This window comes from Crinia signifera, chromosome 4 (genome assembly GCF_055691185.1).
Source record: "Crinia signifera chromosome 4, ASM5569118v1, whole genome shotgun sequence".
Classification (NCBI taxonomy): Eukaryota; Metazoa; Chordata; class Amphibia; order Anura; family Myobatrachidae; genus Crinia; species Crinia signifera.
Window position 1 is genome coordinate 279,015,852 of NC_139220.1, and position 27,339 is coordinate 279,043,190.

The window sequence follows — 27,339 nt, forward strand, 5'->3', positions numbered from 1 at the left end:
ACCGCATATAAACATACAAAACTTTCAAGGTTCTATTGTGTATTATCATAGCACAGGATTATTAGGTGCACAGGTTTCCTTTCTATTGATGGTGTATGGGATTACTGGCCTTTTTGGTTGTGTAAAATGTGCATTTACCAGATAGACATAAATGCTGCCCAATAACTTTAATGTTTTGTTTATATGAAACCACAAAAATCAGGTGCACATATTATCAAAGACTTTATTTAATATTCTAATGATAAAAAAAGTTCCAACATGATTATCATGTGATTTCACAGAGAATGTCATTTTATTCAACCCCTGACAGCTCACACAGGTTTTCACAGATAGAGGGATTAAGACGAATCAAACAAAAGGATAAGTGAGAAACCTAACCATCTAGACTAGAGGAGCCGGTCCCCAAATTAAGCCCAGCACCCAACCACGTCCCCAGAGAGTGAGTACAATAGTATTATGTAACCGTAGCGGTGGGATACACACTGCTATGTATTCTCAAAAGTGATTAGAATAAAGGGTCATAAAATTCAGTTTCCTCTCTTTAACATTTTTTTTTTAAATTATAATAATCATTAGATTGGTTACACTATGCAGGCATGTCCAAACTATGGACCTCCAGCTGTTGTGAAACTACAAGTCCCATCATGCCTTGCCACAGTTTTGCTATTAGGGAATGCTAAAACTATGGCAAAGCATGATGGGACTTGTAGTTTCACAACAGCTGGAGGGACATCGTTTGGACATGCCTGCACTATAGTTTTCAGGAATGTCATTAAATGCCTTGTACATTGCCCCAAAAATTGGTAGACACTATTTTGGGCAAGCAGCCAATTAAAATAAGAAGTGTAGGAAACATTTAGAAAAGATGGCGCACATAATGGTTATGCTGCCCATAGCAACTAACCAACGTTTGTGTTTTTTATGGCATGATTTAAAAAAAAAAAAAAAAAAAAAAAAAAAAAACAATACATTAGCTTGCTTTGCTTCAAACTCTTTGTGCCCCCATTTCAGAAGTGTGCAATATTGTCTTAATGCCAGTGTTTATCATGTTGTGGGGGGATTTAACAAAGGTTGGAGAGAAAGAATCAGCTTTGGTTATGTTACAGGCTGTGTTTAAAAAATGAGTTAGGAGCAGATAAGTTGGTACTTGATCTCTCTCCAAGTTTCGATAAATCTCCCCCTGCATATTTTAGTATGATGCAACACATTCTACCTGGCTGACTAACATGAAAAGACAGACAATACAAGAACATATGATTGCGGGGAGATACAGAATATTCTGTATGCAGGGATATGGAGGTGACCATATTAAGTTGCATTAATGATATCATAGTAGATACACAGTGATAGTTCTGCTCAGATGCCTGCATCATATCGGTCAGACTGGCCAACAAAGCTTGCTATCTACCCATCTGATTGGCTAGACATGTGGTGTGAAACTCATGGACCTCCAACTGTTGTGGAACTACATGTCCAAGCATGCCCTGCCACAGGTTTAGCAATCCATTAAATAAAACCTTTGGCAGGGCATGCTGGGATGTGTAGTTCCACACCAGCTGGAGGGCCATGAGTTTGACACAACTGGGCTAGACTATAATGCTATGGGGGTTATTTACTAATGAAATCTAGTCATCTACAGCAAAATTCAGTCAACAGCGCCGGGATCTCTTGTTTGGCCTCATAGAAGTCTCATTAACTGGATGTTGATGCAGTCAGTGAACTTGATCTAACTCTGGAAGATGTGTGTGGCCACCCTAATTTCCGTAATCAAAGCCGTTTGCGGATTGGTTGAGGATAAAGTTCCCAGGTTATCAGTAAATAATCTCTGGTTTATGCAATTGGTGTGTGTTTGTGTGTGTGTGTGCGTGTGTTATAAAGAGGGGAACATAAAGACATATTGGTACAAGACAATAGGGATGGTGAGAGAAACCTTTCCCCTATAGTAGGTCATTTGTGGCACAAGAAATAAAAACAGTAGGTGGTCCATAAAACCTGTCCCCTAGAGGTCACAGCAATGGAAAGACACAAGAAAGTACCACGATGACCTCTGTAGTTATGGGTTAAAACTTTGGTCATACTCCTTGGTCTACACCACGGGTTCTCAACTCCAGCCAAGTGCCGCCAACAGGAAATGTTTTGTGGGTTTCTTTAATCCTGCACAGATGAGTTGCTCTACGTCGCTGGAGTCGGTAATTACCTCACCTGCTTCCACAAACCGAAATCCTCAAAGCATGATGTGTTGTGGGTACTTGAGGGTTAGAGCTGAGAACCCCTGGTCTAATAAAAGTAAAGACAATAAACCCACTTGTAGGTAGGAAATAAGTGTGCAATGTGTAAGAGAACCATCTGAATATCTGCCTCACAATTAAACTAAAAGCATTACATTAAGTACATTAGGTGTTTTCTTGTGGTTAAAGCCCGTGATAATATAACCGTCTCAGTGCAATAGGAGCCTGTCTCACTGTAAAGGTTCCTCCTCCATTTACCAGGGGCTTCCATAAGCTCTCACTCAAGCATCTCCACATAGTTGGCAGGGAACATGCCGTAGCTTCCACTTGGTCCATAGCCGCGCCACCAGCCATCGTCAATCATCTCAATGTGTGTGATGAGGTCATCTGGGTCAAACGAAATCTCTGTATCATCAGCTGCCGGGAGGTGGAGAACACGTTCAATGAATTGTAGCATTAGTTTAAGAAGCTACATTTTATATTTGCTTATACTACTGTATATGTAAGACTCCATCTTGTGCCAAGCATGATATTAACCATACAAACTCCTATTCTATCCTAGAAATACTAGTTATTCCCTTAGGTGGCTCCAGAGGAGGGGCTGCAGCACAGTTCAAAAGGTACTTATGTATTATCTGGACTCCCATGTTAAATGCACCCCATTTTTTCATACCCCTACTATCCAAATACGCATGGAGTTGATTTTATATAGTGTGGCGAGCGCAGCGAGCCACCGTGCCCGAAGCGTGGCGAGGGGACACGGTCTCATAAGAAAAACGGGAGCCCAGATATTACATAAGTACCGTTCAAAATTCAAATACGGGAGCCACACCAACTGCCATTCCAAACTGACTCACTAGCAGTTGGTGGCTCCCCAATTTTGAACTGTGTTGCAGCCTCATTATTTCCTGAGGCGTGTGGTAACATTCAATGTGACAATGCCATGCATCCACAGTGCACACGGCTGTCCAGTGGCTGAGATTATGCAGATCATTGCCTTCGTAGTCACCAGAGACTTTCAGCCAATTGAGCCTTTATCAGATAATCTGGTTTGATACACAAGAAAGAGGTTTCCACCAGCAACCAGGTGTCAGTTGGGCAACATTCTTACAGAACAGTGCTGCTGCGCCCGTTCGGCACAATAACAGAATCAGAGTCACAAAGCAAATATGGCGGCCCATCAGCCTATGATACTACGTTAGAGACGTAAAAGAAGGTTGTTCTTTGGCAGTTGTTCGGGATGAACTGATTTGAACATGGTCCTCGAAGCACAATAACAACTCAGGTTTTAAGGTTATCGATACTTGAGCACAGATGGTTGAAGCAAAAAAAAAAACTGAGGTACTAGTTGTCAGTTGGGAACTCCTGTTTAAATGTACAAATTTGTAAAGCTGCTATTTTTATGTTCATATAACGGATAGATAGATAGATAGATAGATAGATAGATAGGATGGAAGGCAGTGGCACGGTACACAGGGATGTTTTATCTTGAATAAATTTTGTACATCGATACTCCAGTCTCCTGAGTGCCACTGCCTTCCATCCTCTCTATTACCAAGCTTGCGGGGGGCACCAGGAGCAGATGACAGAAGAGAGGTGGAGTGCCGGACCTACACGTCGACATATATATATATATATATATATATATATATATTTTATAGATAGATTTGTCCCCTGATGCAACTGTCTATTTATCTTGTACCTAAATTGCCTTGTACTGATTGTAAGCTTGCGAGCAGGGCCCTCCTACCTTTACCTGTCTGTAAATACCCAGTTTGTTGTATCACTGTTTCCAATTGTAAAGCGCAACGGCATATGCTGCGCTATATAAATAAAACGGTTAATAAATAAATAATAATTTGTGGGGTTTTTTTGCTCATCTATGTATTGTCAGTCGCTGTGGAACCCTTGTGGCATCATAAATAAACGATAATAGTAACCAATCATGTTCTATGAATTTTCTTCATTGCAGTCATTAGATCACAACTGACTGACCTAAATGACAATCTTCCCCAATTTGTCAGAAATTGGGATGCAGTGTTGGTTTACGGAGCTTGCCACTTTATACAGGGTGCTGCTATACACTAACAAATGCTGATCTATTCCGAACCAATTGCATATAAGCTGTATTCTGTGCACTTTTATATTATGTATTAAAGCTGAAATATTATTTACCATGTCTTTTTTTGGTACTTGTTTCCTAGCACGGCCACAAATCGCGGCCATCGGGGGTAATTTTAGTGGCCTGCGACGCGACAGACACGATGCCCCCGATTTTTCCATTGAAATGCATTGAAAACAGTGAAAATCGGGTCGGTCGCGTCGTGTGCGCCTAAAAATGCTTAAATGGTCCACCCGCGATGGCCGCGATTTACCCATAGGGAACAATGTTAAATGGCTCAATTTACCCGCGATGACCCCGATTTCCCATAGGAAACAATGTTAAATGGGTCAATTTACCCAAATCATCATAGGGAAGAATGGTAAATGGGCCAGAAACCCCAAAAAAAAAACCCTGAGCAGTGAAATGTCCCCCCAAAAGTAGTTTACGCCACCCCGCGATCAACGTGAACCCGAAGCGTGGCGAGCCCGCGAGGGGCGGCGGTACGCGTCCTCCGACCTTTTCATGCCCCCACTATCCACGTCGGCGTGGAGTTGAGAATAGAATAGTGTGGCGAGCGCAGCGAACCACCAAGCCCGAAGCGTGGCGAGCGCAGCGAGCCCCGCGAGGGGACGCGGATACCTTCACAGGTAAACGCGTCCCCTCGCGGGCTTCACAGGTGTCCGCGTCGCCATGGACACCTGTGAAGCCCGCGAGGGGACACGTATAACTGTGAAGGTATCCGCGATGACCGCGATTATGATCGTTGTGGCCGTGCTAGGAAACAAGTACCCTTTTTTTTTTTTTTACTTTAATGTCTGGGAGGTTTATTTTGTATCACCCTGTATGTAATAAAAAGTACACATTTACTGTCTTTATATTGGAGTCCAGGGTACTCATTACCCAAATGTGTTAAGATTACCATAGCAAATAACAAAATGATCATGGCATTACTTTGTTCGGTTTCCATGGTAACTCACATCAATTTGTAAGTGACGTCTCTTAAAAACATAGTCGTTTGAGGTTTGCTTGGTTCTAGTCTATTTAGCTTGGAGAATAACATAGATACCGTTCCAATGCTGGGTGACTTCCATCTATTACATTCCATGGGTTCCATGTACCACGAATGCTTTCTAAGCAAATCCCTGAATCATTTCCCATCACTGTTTTGTTTTTTTTACAAAATAAAATATAAAATGATGTGCTGAATTGTGTTATTTCCTGTTACCATCAGACGGATGAGAGATTGCATCATTTTAACATACAATGTTTGGAAAAATATCTGCAAATATAAAACCTGTGGTTTAATCGCTTTTCTGCTATGTTATTTCTGGGGTGCTTTTGGGGGAGAGATGTGGTAATCCATTTTCTAAATTTAGGATTTAATTCGCAATCTTGTAAATCAACATGGAAGCTACTGAATAATGAATAAAAGTAACAGGATTCATATTTTTTTTTAGTTATATTTCAAAATATATAAAAATGAAGTCACATGTAAGGAAATCTGCTCCCATATGTGGATTTGTTACTTCTGCTTTTATACTTCAGTTATGAAAATGCAGTGTTCCTTCTAGCAACCTGCTTCTTTCAAAACTGCTGCAGTTCCTCTCCCCCGCCTGGGATGTTGCTCTCTTGCTGTGGAGATTCTAGCACATTGTGGTCTGTATTTCGGCACCGATATGCAGACCAGACTTGCTTTAGAAACATCACAGCATCTCCACGGGCAGGGAAGATCAACTGCATGGGTTTTGTAACATGCAGGGGGCTCGAATGGACACTAAACGTATTGCTTTTAATGGCAAAGAGCATGTTCTCAATGTTTCGGATTTCTTTAATTTATTAATTGTCCTATGGAACAAAGCCATTCTATTTAATTCACACTCCAAAAAAAAAAAAGAAGATAATTTGCTGACTGAGCATTAAGACCTAAAGCACCTGACATCGCAAGAAATGTCTTGTTTTGCATGTTGACTAAACGCATTACACCGCGTGACATGATCTGTAAGGGACAGCAGCCCAATTTCCTGTGCCCTAGTTAATGGAGTTAGCAGATAGTGTCCCAGTGTTTAGCAGTTTCATGTGCGTTACAAAATGAACCACATACTGTTACATTAGTTTGCAGAGAGAAGGAACAGGATCATATGAAGCAAGGGGAGATGGCAAGGAGCCAACTAGGAAGATAAAGGGGGTGGCAAGGATATGCAACGGGGGACACAGACTCCTGCATAGGCACAAAAAACAACGGAGGCCATTAAACAGTAAAAGTGGACCAAAACACACACTATTATGGGAAGACCTAGGCTCTCCTCGCCTGCTGCGCCTGTCTGCTCTAGATTTGCAATGGACCAGTTAATTGGTTTGGAATTTGTCTGCAAGGAGCACAGATGAAGTAATCAGTCTGCTTGTGACGCCAGGAGCCAAGATGGACTGGAATAATCACACAACACATGTCCATGCATCTCACTGCAAGAAGACTACCTCCCTGCGACCACACAACACTCCTTCATACAAATGTATTGCACTGTGGGTCCATGCCTATGTGATCACATCACCGCCATCAATCCATGCCTGGAATTAGCTACCATCACTATCAACCGACCTTTGCAACAGCAGTAGAAATGGTACAAGAGAGTCATCTGACATTAGATGGATCTCTGCATATACACAACTCGCATATGAATGGGGACCAACAGCGCACTTATCCTGTATTTTGACCACCTGCAGCCTCCCAGTTAACTTGCTGAGCCACAAGTGCAGATGTAGTTGCCCTTACCTGTATGTACGTTCTGATCCATGCACAGATGCTAAAAGTCACAAGTCACAGAGTTGTATACAACTAAAGTTCCATACACACTGGGAGATTATGCATACACACTGAGCGGCTTTCCCCCTGCCTGGCACGATCAACAAGGGGGGGCAAATATTTGGGCATACGCATTGGGTGGCTTTGAGCTGAAAGCTACTCAAACTCGCCCAGTGTGTATGGGCCTTTAGTCTCAAATCTTCTACAACAGGCTTTTTAAACTACAGTCCTCAAGTACCACCAACAGGACATGTTTTATGGATTTCTCATACATACAGTAGGTGATTAACTATGTTGCTGAGTCAGTAATTAGCCCTGCTGCTTCCACGGACAAAAATCCTCCACACCTTCTGGGAAAAATTTCAGTGTTGTAAGGTACTCAACTATTATATTACTAGTAAGCCCGCTGAAAGCAAATGCTTCGAAAAATAGATGTTGTTTCACTTGTTTCCAACAGATAGCAGTGTAAGCCCGCTCGAAACAAATGCTTCTAAAGCTAGATGTAGTTTCACTTGCTGCCAACAGATGGCAGTGATTCTGTGACACACGGACACTATAGAGATTATATATATATATATATATATATATATATATATATATATATATATATATATATTATATATATATATAATCCTTTACATATATTTTGTCCAGGTTTTTTTTCTAGTATTTAGTAGTTTGTACCTATAAGGTCCAATTCTAGTTTCTAGTCACTCACCAGCCTGGTAGTCGTAGAGCGCCCGCGCACACAATCCACGGTCCTCCTCCAATCCCGTCTCGTATACTGGCTCCTCCTGCTGAACACAAACAGAAAGCAATGTGCCTGTAACTCAGGCTGCACTCTAAGCAGGAGAGCACAGACTGTAGAGACTGGGAACAACATATAGAGGAGAAACCTCTCCGGAACTAACCTGGGGAGGTTCTTCATATACTTTGTGGTCTTCTGGTGGCTCCTGGTACAAATCCTCCTCTTCATGCTGAGGGACGGAGACTGGTTCTGCACAGAAATACAATCTCATTTTTTCTGCTACATACAGTACATTAAGGTATTTCCTTTTTCCAATGTCACGTCTATTGGTTAGTTGTACCTTTCACATTGACAGTGGGTGCTGGAGGTGGATGAGATACAGGGGGAACAGGAGAATCTGGGGGTGTCTGATGGGCACGGTACACAGGGGATGCAGGGGGTTCCTGAACACGATTTATAGGGGATGAAGGAGGAGACTCAGGCTCAGCCTGGCTGGTTGACTTCTGCAGAAAGGGACTGCGCAGCCTCCCTGGAGACAGACACCATGGGACAGAAAAAGACATACTCCATAAACAATGATGCCACAGGAGACGCAAAGTGAGGACAGGACTATAGAACAACATCTCACACACTGTGATAGCTGCCACTCATACTTACCAGGCTGTGCACTCACTGGAGTGGCACTCGGGAGAGACCGCTCTTTTTGTAGAAACATCTCTCGTGGATTTACAGACTTCTGGGCATCAGCATCCTGGAGAAGGAATTAAGGTTATGATAAGAGAACTAGCCAATGTCCTTTACTCTCAGTTCCCCACCTAACTCTGCAGTGCATCACATTCATACCTGCAAACCATCCTGAATTTGTAGGACAGCTGCGGTTTCCGGACACTGTCCTGTTGCCCCACCCACTACAGTGTTCCAAGGTGTGTGTGTTTGTGTGTGATGTATAGCTATATACGCTCTCACCTGGGACCCACGGCAGGCATGTCCAAACTATGGCCCTACAGCTGTTGTGAAACTACAAGTCAAATCATGACTTGCCACAGTTTTGCTATTAGGGAATGCTAAAACTATGGCAAGGCATGCTGGGATGTGTAGTTTCATAACAGCTGGAGGGCCACAGTTTGGCTATGCCTGCTGTGTGGTTAATAGACAACTGTAAAGCGCCCTCTCCTCTGCCATGCACTGGATTTGATCATATATCTACTGTGCTAAAAAAGTCCATTTCTGCCATCTCCCGTCCACTCACCCGCTGTGTTTTGTCTGACTCTTGCTGCAGCTTCCTGTGTGGTGTTAGAGAACAGGAGGTTACTACCTGTAAGCGGTGACTGCTGTAGTAACCAGGCAATGGTCTCATCTGTAGCCTTACTCACCTCTGGGCATCTATCTCTCCTGACCTCGCTCTAAAACGTTTTTCCCTCTCTTCAGCTTCTTTCTGTTCCCGCTCTTTGCGTTCCCTCTCCAGTCGCTCCCTATCCATGTTGGACCTTTTCTGCTCGTCCTGCCTGCGTTCCTCCTCATCTTTCTGCGGGTAGAAACTTTAAGTGTTAGCCGAGGACATACAATACAGCATTCAGAATCAACTTTATTGACCATGTATGCTTGGAATTTTTTGTGGATGGTCCATCACCGAGCAGCTTCCAGCAGATACGGCCTACCTAGTACGGTTGGTGGTTCTTACCTCTGCCTTAGCCCAGAAGTTTTCTTTTCCAACACGTTTAATTTCGGACATTGCATTGGTTTTCTGGTAAACAGAACCCTGCATTGGAAAGGAAAATACAAAGTCAGTCTTTATTGTTCACGTCCTTCCCAGTGTTCCTGGACATCCTTTTTTTCCCCAAAAAGTTAACTGCTCACTGATATCTTAGTACAACTGGCCGTCCAAATGCCTTCTCTGTTCCCACTGATCCCCGACTAGCAATCTTCATCTCCCTCACCATCAGTCCTTGATCCCAAGTAGCTCGGGCCACCAGCACTGTGCTCCGGAGCTTCCCGTTTACTCTTTCAACCACATGGCTTTGCGTTCCACTTGAAATGGTTCCTGGCTTCCCAGGCCTTCTCTAGCTCATCTATCCCCCCCTTGGTTGCCCACCCATTCTCTCCCAGATCAAGTAGCCCACTCCATCTCTCCTGGCTGCCCATCCGATCTCGCTGACCACAAAGTCTCTCTCACCACAGGGCCCTGTGGAGCATCATTTCCTCTTCGGCTCTCTTGATGGAAGTTGTAGTTGGCACCAGAAGCTTTGCCCACCTTATCCATGATAGTCTCCGGCTCTACATCTTCATCAGCACGGGCATTCACTGTAACATGTGCTCCCTAAAAGAAGGCAAAAAAAGAAAACAGTAGAGAAGAAGGGGTTAATAAAAACCACAGGAAAAGAAACACAACAGAGATATAAATAAAGCCCTGAGCTAGAAATTATCACCATATGTGGATCTGCTTTCAGATGATAGAGAGGAAAAAAAACGTAATAGAGCAATGCATGTTGGGAGTATTGGGAAGATCGGAACGCAATGAAGAAGGGTCTTGTTCACTCAGGGTGGGTGTGCGCTAAAGGAGAGTCATTTAACCATGCTAGGGGAAAGTCCCCAGAGAAAAACCCTAAGAAACTGGATTTATGTTCACAGGGGGTAATATAATGTGCACACCCAAATAACCGGTAATTATCTGAAGATGTAGAGAGATAAACCCAAGCGGTGACTGAAGAAGTGGGAAGAGACAATACGAGCTCTAAAGGATGGGAACAAAGTGGAGCAAGTTATGAAGGTGGTTCTGTAGAGTTGTATTGAGAGGTTACAAATATAAATACTGTTCTGCAATGCTCGGACAGTCTGCTGCAGCCTAGTTGCAATGTAAAGTACCAATTCTGCCCTAGTCATTGTGTATTGTGCAATAAAAGGTTATGGATTGCTAGTGTTCTAGAGATCTACAGGTCATTTTTGGAAGACATTCCAGTCTCCAGTTTATAACAGCAGTGTAATTTACCTACTTATGTTCAGGGGTGCGCCCCCATACTTCCCTTTGTCAATGCCACTGCAAAAAAAATACTGCTTAAACAATAAAAAAAATATGTAAGGCAATTAGCTGTGTAATCACCGGAATGCACTGACACTATCCAGCACATGCTGTAGAATAGATCAGATGATCTAAGACAACTGTTCAATGTAATGAGGAAAGCAGCACTGCATACGGATGTGTGGGCGTATTAAAAGAAAAGGAAAAAAAACAGATAAAATTGATGTGACCCAGATGCTAAATGGGATACAGAACATACAGATGTGTCCTCATACACCTTTGGCTGCAGTCGTGCCAAAAAGCCCCCCCCCCCACAAATGGCATTCTATGTAACATTAAACTACACTAGCATTGGCAGTCATTTTTGCAAAAAATTGTATTCATGACGCAATATGACTAGGGCTGATTGATTTGGTATGTATATCAGTGTGCGGAATCTCACACAGATACTGAGTCACATATGATGTGCTATGATTCAGCACCTGCGGCTTTTTCCTTACCAAGTTCTGTGGTGCTTCATATACAGACTCAATCACACAGATTATAAAGGTGCTGCAGATCACATTAATCAGCAGAGTCTCCTGGTACTTTTCTATTCCCATCACTTGTGACTTAGGGCCTGATTCTGGGGCAGATGTAACATGTGCAGAGAGACTACGATTTGGGTGAGTTATTTTGTTTCTGTGCAGGGTAAATACTGGCTGCTTTATTTTTACACTGTAATATAGAAATCAGTTTGAAGTACACCCCCACCCAAATCTAACTCTCTCTGCACATATTACATCTGCCCCACTAGAGAATTTACTTTTGCAAGTGAACCAGAATCATGCCCTAAAACTGCTTTCACTTAGCTATGCTGTGTCGGACCCGGGATCTTAAACCCGAGTCCGGCACTTTCACATTAAACCCGGGTCTCCCATTATATACAGGGTAACCTGGGTTTGACCCAATCTCGTGTCGAATTGCCAGATTGGTCGACCAGGTTATAAGGTTACGGTTGCGTGCACACCGCACCTCGACCCAGCAACAACCCAGGTTTGGGGTGCAATGTGAAAGTGGTATGTCTGAGGCTAGCGGAATTGCGCTGGACCCGTCATCTCACTTGCACCAATGATCTACCACTGCGTGCGTATAGAGCATAGATGTATGAGGACACATCTGTACAAAGACAGTTTGTGGTTTGTAGTCTACAGTGAAGGTCACTACGGACAAGTACTAGATAAGACAAGGAGAACCCTACGCTAATGCCAGCTAAAGAGCTGCAGCACTGTGAGGTAGTGACTGGAAATCACCGAGGAGGTCTGAGGTTCTGATAGACCCTCTGCTGTCTGTGTAAATAGGTATCCGGAATCTCTCAATCAGTCACTGTTAATGAGGTGAAATGGAAAAGAACTTGAGATGGATGTGTGGCGAGTATCATAAGAGATCATTGTGATGGCTACAGGTCATTTGATGTGTCAAAGCCTCTTTCTCCAAAGCTGGGACAAGGGACACCAACACGCCGGTGTGAACATATCTGTGCACTTCAATAGCCACACCAAGTAATGATTGTAAGCTAACCCTGTGACATCTTTAATGACTAATAACCAGTTTACACACAATACATAATGAGCAGGAACCGCCCTGGTTGTCTATTATTATAGCTAGAATGGCCTCAGTGAAGTTGTACCAGGGTGACAGCTGAGCAGGAGTTCCAATGGACAGCATTGAACTGGGATGGAGAAACACCAAGGGCAGCAGTACATACCCCCGGACAGTGATATCCCAGCATCAGTACATACTGTAGCACAGGCCAGTCTATAGATTTCACAGACAGATTGCCGGGCATATGGGGCAATTTCAAGGCATTTTCTAAGCGATCTAACTAGATTGCTTAGAAAATGCCCCTACATCGCTCCATGTGTAGGGGCCATAGCATAGCAATGGCGCGACGCGTTTGCCCGGCAATTAATATCCAGCTTGCTGGATAAATCTAGTAAGATTGCCGGTCAGGGACAGCGTACACACACCGGAGAACACTGGCCCTGACAGATCGCTCAGCACACAGAGCCCACATATCTCTGTGATCTAGCTCAGAACGCTCAGCAAATCTCCCCATGTGTAGGCCCCGATACACCGCTCATGACACCTGGTAATCAACAGATGTGAGTTCATCGCCGCTATGAGGACAGGAAAGAGACTACGCGGCAGTGACAGCAGACACCATTACCATGTTCAACAGAAATTGACAAGTGCACTTGTGGCACCAACCTATACAACAGCAATGCATGCTGGTGGCTCTTTATAGCTGTTGAATGGTTTAAGAGCAGAGATTCCCGCAGAGCAGTTATAGGCAATGTGTGTGACTCCAGCTGCTGTGGAACTGCAGACCCCCCCAGCAGGCCCTGCCTGTTTGCCATTAGGACATGCTAAGCCGGTAGCAGGGCATGCTGGTATGCGTAGTTCAACAGCAGTGGGGCATGATAGATAGTGCTTAGCCCTGTAATAAGAGTGTAAAGTCAATGCAAATAACTAAATGTTCCAGATGATCATCACTATTCCTGGGGGATAAAAGATGATAGTGATATGGCCTCAGAAGGATTACACAGGTTTCTGGGAAAAGGTGATGGATTGAGAACCAGGGAATCCTGTACCTTTAAAAAGTTTGCCATTGTGCTGACGTGATTGGCACACACTCCTTTCCGAGAGTCATTCACACCTTCCCCTGTCTATAAGAGAAAGAAGCATGAGACAAGCTACCATGGGCAAGTGGCGGTAAAAGATTAGGAGATCTTGCTGACTCACCCAGTTAATAAGGACATATTTGGGAAGGCCGGAGTTGGGGTCCAGCACTCTGCAAAAGGCGTACATCACTTTCCCACTACTCAGCTCATCCACCAGTTCCTCCAGACCCTCGTCTGTGATAGAGAGGAGAGAGATGGAAAAATGACAAGACACAGTACAGAAGGGGGGGGGGGGGGGGAGACATGAGCTGGAAATGAGATGAGGTCACACAAGGTAGAGACTATGGTAAAAGTGATAAGAGGTTTCTCACAGGCTGAACACTGATAGGCTGCTATGCAGAGCATCAATTACAGTGAGGTTTCCTGACAACGGTTACAAACCACACGCACACATACCTCCAGTCCCTGCCAGTCTGATGTCATTGCTGTTGCCTTCGTAGGTGTAGAGGGCCCTGAAATGAAAAACACTTAAAAGTAGCAATGTGTATCTAAAGGCTAAAGAAAGCCAGAGAACCTGTGCTTTGTCTGCTGTTGTGGAACAACAAGTCTCAGCATACAGTACATTTGCTGACCTAGCTGTCTTACAATGGTCCCAACCTAGGTCTATGACGGCTTACCAGCTGTCATGGAGTCTCAGCATGTCAACAGACACAACACGTGCAGTTCGGCCACAGCTAAATTGACATGTCCGCAAAGCCTCATTTCGAAGTAATACACATGCAACCTGCAGAGGAGGTATGATGGACAGCGATCCAACCTGTAGCTACGTCATCACGTTCCTCTTACCACATGGTGCCGTTCCACTGTTTATATATATATATATATAGAACAGAAGGAGCGGCACTCGTAGCATAAATAACGAAGCAATAAACGGGTTTTCTTTAGATCAACGTTTCAATTTCATTGAGCGAAATTTTCATCAATGAAATTGAAACGTTGATCTAAAGAAAACCCGTTTATTGCTTCGTTATTTATGCTACGAGTGCCGCTCCTTCTGTTCTATGTACTATTCATCCCTGTGATGGCACCGGCTATTTGAAATACATCGTTGGGAGTGCCAGACCCCAGGCCGTTATATATATATATATATATATATATATATATATATGGTACTTATGTAGTAACTGGGCTGCCGATTTTGAAATCGGGTCCATCGCATCGCATCGCACCCGACCAAATCGCATGCGATGCGATGCGATGCGATGGACCCGATTTTTCCATAGGATTCAATGTTAAAATGGACTGAGTCCATTTTAACATGGAATTCAATGGGAAAAAGGGGTCCTTTTCATACCCCTACTATCCAAGTGGGCATGGAGTTGGATATAAACCTGTGGCGAGCGTAGCGAGCCACCGAGCCCGAAGCGTGGCGAGCGTAGCGAGCCCCGCGAGGGGACACAGAATACCGTCCCCTCGCGGGGCTCGCTTCGCTCGCCACGCTTCGGGCTCGGTGGCTCGCTACGCTCGCCACAGGTTTATATCCAACTCCATGCCCACTTGGATAGTAGGGGTATGAAAAGGACCCCTTTTTCCCATTGAATTCCATGTTAAAATGGACTCAGTCCATTTTAACATTGAATCCTATGGAAAAATCGGGTCATCGCATCGTATGCGATGCGATATCGCATCGCATCTGATTGTATGCCTTAACTTAAGGCATACAATCAAAAAATCGGCAGCCCAGATACTACATAAGTACCATATATATATATATAGCTCAGAGTGTAGTGGTGAGTGAGCACTTCCCACTCACCGCTATTTCTCATTTCCTAGTTCTAAGAAACTTGGCTTCCTCTAACGGCGTACAGTCAGCACACAGACGCCATTGATTATAGGCCTGATACAGAGGCAGGAACGAATTCAGCGACATGGTGGAAATGCAAGTTCCTTATTGTACAGTATGCTGGGAAAACACTTCCAGCTTTGGTATGTAGCACACATACAGGGGTACTGGGTTTCTCTACTCAGAGTCAGTATGGGAGGGGGATCCTATCTGTAGATCTACACATTACACATGTACCTCCAGAAATTCTATCCCCGCAGCTAAATCTTACTGTGGAAAACTGCGCTTTTCCGCCTAACAATGTAGCGCTGGGTCGGCAAACAGGTGACGGAGATCGCAGACACAGCGAGACCCCAATCCTCCAGTACAGAAACAAGGACTTTATGTACCAGATTCTATAGACATTCTGGGTATCAATGTTCTTTAGCCTACATTATACACGGGATACGGTCACTAGGTCTACAGCATGATGGTCGACAAGCATTAGGTTGACATGGGGGTTTTTCACATTTTTTTTGAGCCGACATGTGCCGACAAGCGGTATTTCATGCCCTGCCACCCACTAGGGCGCGATGGGAGAATAAAATAGTGTGCCGATTGCAGCGAGGCACCATGCCCGAAGCATGGCAAGTGCAGCAAGCCATGCGAGGGGACATGGTGCTACATTTCAGTCGACTGTAGAAATTTGGGACAGGTTTTTTTTTTTTTAAACCCCATGTAGACCTTTTGACTGTCGACCTTCCCCATGTCGACCCAATGATCCATACCCTTATACACACACAATTCATAAGACGGCATAAAACACAGCCAGGTGACATCATGCAGCGATGAGCTCCTGACATGTAATTACGCGGGTGGGACGATCTGCTTGGGGTTTGGGTTTGGCCAAGATTATAAAGCTTATTAAGACTAACCTCTTCCTTATGTCACACCGCACAAAGAGACTCACTAATGTACATAATTCCTTCCCTATGGCAGACTGGATGCAGTGCATTTCTGTATACAGATCTTCCCTAGTCTAGGTGTTCGGCCTCACACCCCATCTCTTAACCAACATTTTAAGCCTAGTAAATCACATTAAAATGGTTAAGACTAAAAACCTGGGTACTTGTGTATTATCACGGCGCCCATCGCATCGCATACCACTAATTAAGGTATGCGATGGGACCGATTTGAGGCTTTTCCCGGGCAGAGTGTACAATTTTAATATCGTGTCGCATCGCATGCCATTATAATGGCATGCGATGCGACGCAATTTCAATGTTAAATGCCCAGCCAGACCCGATTTTTTATTGTATCCCCACCCTGATGGGTAATAAGTATGTTAAATGCCCCCCCCCCCATTGTTAACGCCACCCCACTACCAATGCCAACCCAAAGCGTGGCGAGCGCAGCGAGCCCGCGAGGGGCGGTGGTACGCGCCCTCCGACCTTTTCATACCCCCACTATCCACGTCGGCGTGGAGTTGATAGTGTGGCGAGCGTAGCGAGCCACCGAGCCCGAAGCGTTGCGAGCCCCCGAGCCCGAAGCATCGCGAGCCCCGCGAGGGGACGTGCATAACTTCACAAGTATTACGCGTCCGCTCGCCACACTTCGGGCTCGGTGGCTCGCTGCGCTCGCCACACTATATAATATCATCTCCACGCCGACGTGGATAGTGGGGGTATGAAAAGGTTGGAGGACGCGTACTGCCGCCGCTCGCCACGCTTTGGGTTGGCATTGATAGTGGGGTGGCGTTAACAATGGGGGGCATTTAACAGTCATTACCCTCTTTTACCTAGCTGGTGCTGATGCTGTTGACAAGGCAACCACATTTATATAAATGGAGGGGGAGTGATGTCAAACCATTCCTTTGTTTGCCATACAGCATATAAAACAAAGATTAATAACAGGAAGTGCTGATGTGCAGGTCATTTAACAGGATGTTCTAGAGCAGCAGTTCTCAAACTGTGGGTCCTGACCCCAAAGTGGGTCCTGACCTTCTCAGAATGGGGTCACGACTCCATGTTGCTGACCATCAGGCTGATGACTTTAATAATGTCAATCAGTGATTCAAGGAGTCTGATAAATCTGTTGAGTTGTCTGTTATTTTTAGCCTCCTCTCATCACTTTGTGCCTCCACAATGCTGCCATGTGCTGTCTGCTGACCACACATGTAATGTGATGACCTTCTGCAGTAACTTGCTGGGGTCCTGTCATTATTTGTATTTTCTGATGGGGTCCCAGAGCAAAATAGTTTGAGGACCCCTGATCTAGAGGTAAAAGGTTTCAATAATCTGTTCAATTGTAATACCAGTGGGGAACTCTATTGCCAATCACTTGTGTTTAAATTAGACTGTTTAAGCATTTTGTGAAGCAAATGCTTGCCAAAAGGGATAGATGTACAGTATGAAGACACCTCTGTATGTGCTCCAGGCGTGTGCTGTGGGTCACGAAGGACAAAGTGATGGTAGAGTTAAATGTCATTACAGCTATGGCCACCATTGCTCTAGTGGTAGAAGCCACCTGTGGGTGGAGGCTATGGTCGCTACAATATAAGTAAAATGGTTTGGTTCGCAAATGCTCCAACATTGTGCATCTGAACCAAGCTCTGATGACACCCCCCTCAGGACTATCGGTGGGTACGTCTTCCCCCAATGCCTTATGGCATATACACTGGCAGTGAAGTAAGTCAATGTTGTATGGTATCTCTGAGGGATTTCCTTGTGAGATCATTGAGCAGGACATCCTCGTTTGTGGTCGCCACATGGAAGAACATATGCACCGTTGCAAGTTCATCCAAAGGATCTGTGAGATAAACATGCACCGAGCTCCCATATGTTGGACATCCCCTAGCTTCAGAGGGTGTTCAGATGGATCCAGCTAAGGCTATTCAACACGTCTACCTCAACAGAGAAGGATAAGTCTGCAGCGCTGATTGGGTATAACCAACATTTACACAAAATTGAATGGTGTTGGTTGAGCTGTCATGCTGCTACTACTACTTCTCGCCTCAATGCCATGCGCTCCTCCAGAACCATGCTCCAATTCTTTTATATTCCGGCTGTGAGCTCTATTGATGCCTCACATTGGTCTTGCTCCTGCTGCCTACAGAGTAACAAATCCTCAAAAGCGCTTGGTGGGCCATTCCATGTGACAGAATGGGACCTTTAGACACAATTCTATTCCATTTCATGCAAAAATAAGGAATTTGGTACTTACCGGTAATTCCCTTTCTCCGAGGCAGCAGGGGACACTGCAGTCTACACGTGTGGGATAGTGTGGGTGCATTGGAGGAGTCGGCACTTTAAGAAATTTGAATACAGCTGGCTCCTCCCCCCGCTATCCCCCAGCAGACTCCAGTCTTAGAAACTGTGACCGAGAGAGGATAGGGGCCAGGGCTCGATCCCTGGAACAGAGGAGACACTTCGCAGAAGAGAAAAGATTAGCAAGAATAACTCATAACAAGAACTCACAACTTGCAATCGGCAAACATTCAATGTTAAAGTAAAACAACTTGTAAGATGGCAGGAATAAAGCGCTGGGAGGGCGTGCAGTGTCCCCTGCTGCCTCGGAGAAAGGGAATTACTGGTAAGTACCAAATTCCTTATTTCTCCTCCCAGCAGCAGGGGACACTGCAGTCTACACGTGTGGGATAGTACCAAAGCACTAAACCCGGGAGGGAGAGCGCTGAGAATCCTGCAAAACAGCTCTGCCGAATGATGCCTCCTCACTGGCAAAGCTGTCAAACTTATAGAACTTGGCGAAGGTGCTAGCACCCACCCAAGTGGCCGCCCTACAAACCTGTGTGAGCGAAACACCTCTGGCCGCAGCCCACGATGTGCTTACGGCCCTTGTTGAATGGGCGGAAATCCCTAAAGGGAGAACATGGTTAGCCCTAGCGTAGGCCTCCTTGATTGTGAGGCACAACCACCTAGCCAGCGTCTGCTTGGACGCCGGCCAACCCTTCTTTCCTGCTCCATACAACACGAAAAGACTATCCGTCTTTCTCCATGATGCCATTCTGGAAACGTAGATACGCAGAGCGCGCACCACGTCCAAGGACTTCATATCTCGTGAAAGGGCTGGAACCACAATAGGCTGGTTCACGTGGAACGACGAAACCACCTTCGGAAGGAAACCCTGGCGAGTTCTGAGTTCCGCCCTGTCCTTGTGGAAAACCAGAAACGGGGAACGACAGGAAAGAGCCCCAAGCTCCGACACCCTGCGGGCCGAAGCCAGCGCCATCAACATGACCGTCTTCCACGTCAAGAACCTTAGATCCACCGAATCTAAGGGCTCAAAAGTATCAGATCTTAGGAATTTCAGAACCAACTCCAAATCCCATGGCTCTGAAGGCGGAACGAAGGGAGACTGTATACGAACAACCCCTTTTAAGAAGGTCTGTACCTCCGGAATTAGAGCCAGCCTTCTGTGAAAAAACACAGATAGGGCAGACACCTGGACCTTCAAAGACGCCAGTCTGAGACCCTTCTCTAAACCCGATTGTAAGAACTCCAACAAACGGGAAAGATGAAACACTGCCCTTGGTACTGATCTAGCTTCGCACCAGGCTATGTAGGATTTCCAAATCCTGTGATAATGAGAAGCGGTCACCTCCTTCCTAGCCTTCAGCATAGTTGGAACTACAGACTGCGGTATTCCACGTCTCCTTAACAAGTCGGCTTCAACAGCCACGCCGTTAAACGTAGAGACTCTAAGCCGGGGTAGATGAATGGTCCTTGTTGTAGAAGATCCTGTCTGAGTGGGAGATGCCACTGCACATCCGCTTGAAGAAGCTTGAGGTCCGAATACCAGGCCCGACTCGGCCAGTCCGGGGCAATCAGAATTACTGAAGTGGACCCTCTTTTTATGCGCTTGAGCACTCTTGCTATGAGTGGAAACGGCGGAAACGCATATATCAGCTGGAAATCCCATGGGATGGAGAATGCATCCCCCGCCAGAGCTTCCGGATCCCGAGACCTGGCACAATACCGAGGTACCTTCCGATTCAACCTGGAGGCCATCAAATCCATCTGAGGCATGCCCCACTGGACCGTCAACTGATGAAAAACCTCCGGATGAAGGGCCCACTCTCCCGGGTGGAAGTCCTGTCTGCTCAGATAATCCGCCTGCCAATTCTCCACGCCCGGCAGAAACACCGCAGAGAATCGGGGGACAAACGCCTCGGCCCATTCCAAGATAGGACGCACCTCGCGCATGGCCGCACGACTTTTGGTTCCTCCCTGTCGATTTATGTATGCGACCGCAGTCGCATTGTCCGACTGGACTCTTACCGGACGTCCCCTGAGCAAGTTGTGTGCCTGACCCAAAGCCAACCTGATTGCTCTTAATTCCAGGACATTTATCGGAAGACTTGCCTCCTGGGCCGACCACCGCCCCTGAAAGGTCTGGTTGAGAACAAAAGCTCCCCAGCCCCTGAGGCTGGCGTCGGTGGTCAGTATCGTCCAACTGCATGGACTGAAACTCCGGCCCTGGAGTAAATTGGGAGTGTGAAGCCACCATTGAAGTTACTGACGAGCTGCTCTTGACAGGGTAATCTTCCCGTGTATCTGTAGATGCGACCCTGACCACTGTGACAGTAGGTTCCATTGGAACGTTCTGGTATGAAATCTGCCGTACGAGATGGCCTCGAAAGAGGCTACCATCATCCCCAGCATCTTGGTGCACAACAGGATCGAAACTCTGCCGGGAGCTAGGACCTGTCGTACCTTTGACTGCAGCGCCGCGATCTTGTCCATTGGAAGAAATACCGCCTCCTGCGCCGTTTCCAGAATAAGGCCCAGAAATTGAAGCCTCTGTGTTGGATTGAGCTGAGATTTGCCGAAGTTCAAGATCCAACCATTTTGGACCAGAAAAGAACATGTGGCCAGAGCGTCTGCTATCAATTTGTCCTGAGAAGAAGCCTTTATCAAGAGATCGTCCAGGTACGGGATGATCGTTATCCCCTGTAACCTGAGTACCGCCACCATGCAGGCCATGATCTTGGTAAAGACCCTGGGAGCGGACGACAGGCCGAAGGGCAGAGCCCTGAACTGGAAATGAGAAGCCTGCATTGCGAACCTTAGAAACCTCTGGTGAGGTTCCCAAATAGGGACGTGCAAATAGGCGTCCTTTATGTCTAGCGACATAAGATATTCTCCCGGTTCCAGTGATGCAATCACGGACCGTATGGACTCCATCTTGAACCTGTTGTAACAGATGTATTGATTTAAATCCTTGAGGTTTAGGATAGGCCTTACGGAGCCGTCCGGTTTGGGGACTACGAACACATTGGAGTAAAACCCCTGTCCCCTCTGATGTTCTGGCACCGGTATTATTACAGAAGCATCCAAAAGCTTTTGAACTGAATCCTGTAAGGCCTTTCTTGTCTGATCCAGCTTTGGAAGGCCCATTGGAAAGAATCTTACTGGAGGTGGCGCTGAAAATTGAAGTCTGTATCCCTGTGTAATAATTTGCAAGACCCACTCGTCCCTGCAGTGAGCCTTCCAAACCTGAGGGAACAACAACAGACGAGCGCCCACCCTGGATTCTCCCACTAGAGCCGCTGAAACACCTCTCTATCCTTCCTAGAGGCAGCCATTTCAGCATTCAGATTAGACAGCAATGATTGCAGCACCTCTGAGGAAACAGCAGCTGCCTGCACAGGTGCTGCAGGAGCAGCAGTAATTTGAGAAGCCTTATAGCAAATCTCACAGAGGGAACACCCTCTAACATGTTGTGTGTATTGCTGCTTACAGCTCTTGCAGGAATAAACCTTCAAAGCAGCCTTAGATGAAGTTGCTTTTCCTGCCATCCTGCCCAGTAAATGTAACAATACTGACAGACACACAACACCAGTCACACAAGAAACACCCCAAAATACAGCCCAACAGCAGGGAAATACCCAGTAAAGTAGCCCTGAAGTCTGGCAAGTTACAGGGGAAGAGGAGCCAATTAATAACCCCCGATTCTTGTGTGTGTAATGTACCCCTTAAGACTTACAGTGTCCCTGTAGTCCAAGAAGCAAGCTCCGCCCTCCTCTCTTACGCTGAGGCGCGAAATCCAAGCCCGCCCCAAACAGCCGGCATACTGGAGGGTGCGCTGACGTCACCACCGCGACTCAGCTCTCTCTCTGCCACCGACCATCGCGCTTAATGGCCGCCCTCTGTCTGGCGCACAGCGCCCTTACTTGTCACCGGCGTCCCTGGAGTTCGGGGGAGATAGCCCAGGACCCGCGACGCACACCGCATGCAGCTGCGGACGGGTCCCCGGAACGGAGGCTCCGGTGGCTGGACAGTGGAGGGAGGCTGCATGCAGGCCCGACCATGTCCCTCCAGGGTCCCACGTCGCAGACAGGCATTCCCAGCCTGTCTGTGTCCAAGTATAAATAAAAAATAAATAAAAAGGAAACAAAAATCCTAGTCTCCTTAGGAGACATAGCCCGGGAGTCCGACTCCTCCGGACACTTTTTCTAAGACTGGAGTCTGCTGGGGGATAGCGGGGGGAGGAGCCAGCTGTATTCAAATTTCTTAAAGTGCCAACTCCTCCAATGCACCCACACTATCCCACACGTGTAGACTGCAGTGTCCCCTGCTGCTGGGAGGAGAAAGGTTGAATAATAAATCTAGAATCATAAATCAGTTAAAGATTAAATGTACTTGTGACAGAACACTGAAAGTAGCACAGAAGGTTTAACTGGTAGCATAATGCCCCTTTCAGACCGCACTAAAAAAAAAACGGTATGTTGCCGATTTTTAACCGTTTTAAAACGGTAATATGTGCGGTCTGAAAGGTGCAGAGTGATTTTACCGTCTCCAAAAAAAAAACATGTTTTTTGGAAACGGTAAAAAAGCAGGGTCCTACCCGTTTCAGACCCGTTTTTTTTTTTGCTGTCTGAAACGTTACCCGGGCAGCAGTGAACACTATTGGTCCTCAGCGCAGTGCATATTTAATGAACCGGACGCTCATTACATATGCACATATGTAATCAGCCGCTCATTACACATGCACAAATGTAATGAGCGGCCGGCTCATTAAATATGAGTGTTCATTCTAGCACCCGCTATCTTTGAAAACCCATGCTGTTTCTCTTTCCTGCCTGGGGTTTCTCTGTCTGCTGTGGTGTTTCTAGCACAGGTCTGGTTTGCATATCAGTGCTGATAGACAGACCACACTGTGCTAGAAGCATTACAGTAGACAGTGACACCCCAGGCAGGGAAGAGGAACTGCATGGGTTTTCAAAGATAGCGGGTGCTAGAATGAACCCTAAATATGCACTGTGCTGGCTCAGAGCAGATCAGCTACTGCTCACTGTCAGACCACCTACCCTTACCCTTCCAGCATCCTGCAGCTCTCCTCCCTGCCTGCAGTGCGGGAGCTCCCGCTGGCAGTCTAGGTGCGGGCTCTGGTGCCGGATCCCCTCTCTCTATGGGCCAGATTCTCTAAGCTTCAAAAGTGATAAAATGGAGAGTGATAAACAGCCAGCCAATCAGCTCCTACATGCCATGTCACAGACTGTGTTTGAAAAATGTCAGACAGGAGCTGATTGGCTGGCTGTTTATCACTCTCTATTTTATCACTTTTGAAGCTTAGAGAATCTGGCCCTATACCTCCAAGAGGTCACTCCCCATCGCTGCTTTCACACCGCAAACCTGCTTTAGACCAGGTATTTACATGCAATGTGAAAGGGGTTAAACTTGCTCTGACCTGTTTTAAGAAACATTTTAAATACCTGGTCTAAGCAGGTTTTGCGGTGTGAAAGCAGCATTACTGCCCCAAAGCACAGAGGTCATGGCCCTGTTTGTATATCGTCCCAGTGCTTGCGTGGGTTTTCAACAAGTACTCCGGATTCCTCCCACAATCCAATATAGATTGTAAGCCCCACTGGGGCAGGGACTGATGTGAATGTTCAAAGGCACTGCGGAATATGTATGCGCTACCTTTGTCAAGGTGCAGTAGCGTGATTTATATAAAATGTATTTTGTCCATTTGTTTAATTAGTCAATTTAGTAAAGCTTTTAAAAACTCAAAAGAGATGTTGCCCATAGCAACTGATGACATGATATTGCATCCTAGAATATGATAGACAGAATCTGTTTGGTTGCTATGGGCAACATCACCTCTTTTCATTTTTAGAAGCTTTAGTAAATGTAACCCTAGTTCGGGTTATGCTCAGACTGAAGGAACCTGTTGGTAGTCTTTGCTTTTCAAGTTCATCAATGGGCGACCAGTGCTGGAGGAGATAACAGAGCACCAACCCGGATTACTGTTCTACGCAAACCCCTCACCACAAATATATCATTTTATGCACAAGCTCCAAATACAAAACCTGGATATAGTGTACACACATGGAAAGGACCTCGGTGTCGCTGCCTACACATCATGTGCCCGATGCCGATGGTGGCCTGGATGTCAGAGTTTGGTGTCTTCTCCTTCAGGCAATTAGAGGAGCTTCATGATGAGACTACCAGGGATGACGTCTGCCAAGTGTTGTCTCGTTTTATTTTGCCTGGCTGGCCATCTTCATTCTTATAACCTCAAGTGTTTCTTGTGCTTCCACAATGAATGGAATGTCTTAGATGACATCCTCTTGCATGGTCAGTGTTTAGTGATAACTGAATCCATTCAAAAAGGTTTCCATACTCAGCAGACCCACCTGGGGTGCCCGGGTATGGCATCACTATTCTGATGGCATAGAATGCCCTGTTTTGGCCCTCTATGGCTCTGGACATTAAGCAGGCCGTTTAGGCCTGTGTCCCCAGAAATGCTCTATGGGCCCATCGTGTCACAGAACTGGCCACTCTCCAGGAGTCCATGGTCCATTGATGATGCACATTCATCTCATGGGAAGAGCGGCTTCTTTAGGTGGATTCATGTTCCAGATGGTCTGAGATAAGATAATCTTCCTAATTTGAAAATTGCTGCAGCTATCAACACAAGGAACAGACATATCTGCACATGAGAGCCCATGCAAGCTACTTACTGACAATGCCAACAAGTGCACACTTAGGACCACAACATGCTCTGCAGAAATCCAGGTAGCAGCTCATGATAAAACATCCTATTGCTTAAGACCATTGTCCCCTGGGCAGACTGCCAGCATCCAGACCCCTTTAGGGTTTGTCAGATTGGTATTTTTCAACAGGTCTCAGCGGGCCATACGCACTAAGCTTCAAAAGTGACAACCTAGAGAGTGATAAACAACCAACCAATCAGCTCCTGCTTGACATTTTTCAAACACAGCCTATGACATGGCAGGTAGGAGCTGATTGGCTGGCTGTTTATCACTTTTGAAGCTTAGTGCATCTGGCCCTATGAGTGAAAGTGAAAACCTGCTGGGAACACCACAGTTGCTGGAAAGGGGGTTTGTCCTCGTGTTTCAATCCTGTTATCAGCTGAAAATGCTGATCTCCTCCTGAAGAATTGTCAGTCTGCATTGCCAGCTCCTAGAACTGAAAGGAGCTGACTGCTGCATATAATGTACCAGTGCAGTACCAGGCTCCTATCACTGAGGAGGAGACAGCGTTTTGGAGTCACCCCATGGAGGATGACACCCAAGTGCCACACCCCCTTATAATGCCAATATGTAGACATAGCGCTGTATTTGATTGGTGGAAGTTGCATCACTGCTACCCATTTGCAATACAGGAAGTGTTTGTTATACAGGGAGCATCTCTCTGCAGGCATTGTTCAGCATGACTGCAGCTAGTAAAGGCACACTTCTGCAGCGCTCCAAAATCCTCTGGGACAGCTTGGAAGGCCTGGATTTTAATTGCCGGTCATGGCATATCTGCATGCAGTTTGTATGTTCTTAATGCTTTTGTGTGGATTTCATAATTAATTAATAATATCCACTTCCAGCATCACCTTACCCGCCTCCATCATTACTAGGGTTAACTAACCAATTCTGTAACTAGGATTACACTACCCACTGTCACCATCATACCATTGCTACCAGTGTGAACAGAGTTGCATTAGCATTTAATTTGCACGCCATTTTCCAGAATATATCCTGCTCTGCCGCATTATGATGGGTAAATAGTGCTCCTATCTTCAGTTAAACTGCTGTGATAAGGGCATGCCCAAGACGACGCCAGCGGTCACCTACTGCTAGACAGATGGCCTTCTTTATTCCGTTTCGGCTGAAGGTGCAGTATGATGCATTTGCACCATCAAACATCTTAAGGAAACTTTATGAACAATTGAAAGATTACAGTGTTATCTCCCTTCCTGTGCAGAACACACCTGCTTTTATTGCAATAACGCCAGCTATGCCCTGCACATGCTGCTTGGGACGGGGCCTGTATTATCATTATCTGGCACCCTACATGTAACAGTACCTGCAGTAAAGGCCACATAAACCATCAGACACTGGTACAAATTCAGACACAGGCCCTGCGTGTGACAGATTGCAATATGACATTCTTACGCAAGTCTCATTAATGGCCACCCTATAAGGCACTGTAAGGTTTGTACAGGAACTCTAGATTCTAGTAGAATCTCTCTATACAAAACTGCAAGAATAGCAGTGTTGAACTACAAGTCACAGCATGCTCTGCATTTGACAGGATGTGCTGGGACTTGTAGTTCCACAACAACCTCAGATGACTATACAAATACATTTTATACAGAATGTCTGCATGCAATATGCAAGGCTCTCTGTACCCTGCTGGTTTACATGAATGCTCCCAGCCCTGCACACACCTCCCTGGCTGGGTGAGCCTGATGCATGCAATAGGTGGGGTGGGCACACTCACCAGTTCGTCTTGGTCTTCCCATCCACAACATCCTTATATGCGGCCTGCAGGGCTGCTCCGTTCTTACTGAGGTTCACAGACATGATTCACCCTCTGCTGTTACTGCTGCACCTACAGCCCTTCCTCTACCCACCCAACAGCAGCAGCAGCTTCCACTTCGCTACTGCACCTCTTCCTCCTTCTGCAGAACCCGGACTCC

The 27,339-nt window shown here is 45.9% G+C and overlaps 1 protein-coding gene across 4 annotated transcripts; it reads right to left on the reverse strand.

Annotated features, from left to right (window-relative positions):
- Positions 1–205: 205 nt before the first annotated feature.
- Positions 206–27,339, reverse strand: DBNL (drebrin like). Of its 4 annotated transcripts, none has more exons than XM_083184727.1 (13): positions 27,141–27,338; positions 14,016–14,071; positions 13,681–13,793; positions 13,530–13,604; positions 10,054–10,197; positions 9,562–9,639; positions 9,254–9,405; positions 9,130–9,163; positions 8,538–8,631; positions 8,221–8,409; positions 8,044–8,129; positions 7,851–7,926; positions 206–2,645 (listed from the first exon to the last, which is right to left on the reverse strand). In XM_083184727.1, the coding sequence occupies exons 1-13, from the start codon at positions 27,221–27,223 to the stop codon at positions 2,506–2,508; spliced, it is 1,320 nt and encodes a 439-aa protein (XP_083040853.1). In that variant the 5' UTR covers positions 27,224–27,338; the 3' UTR covers positions 206–2,505. The 4 variants fall into 4 exon arrangements, with proteins under 4 accessions (XP_083040853.1, XP_083040852.1, XP_083040855.1 ...); XM_083184726.1 differs by having other exon boundaries at positions 7,851–7,929; positions 27,141–27,335; XM_083184729.1 differs by lacking the exon at positions 8,221–8,409 and having other exon boundaries at positions 27,141–27,339.

Bases quoted from the DNA above. Each gene is read 5' to 3' on its own strand.
- DBNL (XM_083184726.1), bottom strand. From the start codon at position 27,223: ATGTCTGTGAACCTCAGTAAGAACGGAGCAGCCCTGCAGGCCGCATAT. The intron at 13,794-14,015 runs GTATGTGTGCGT...TCTCTATCACAG, and splicing joins CAGACTGGCAGGGACTGGAG to ACGAGGGTCTGGAGGAACTG. The intron at 8,130-8,220 runs GTACAACTAACC...ATTTCTGTGCAG, and splicing joins ACCCACTGTCAATGTGAAAG to AACCAGTCTCCGTCCCTCAG.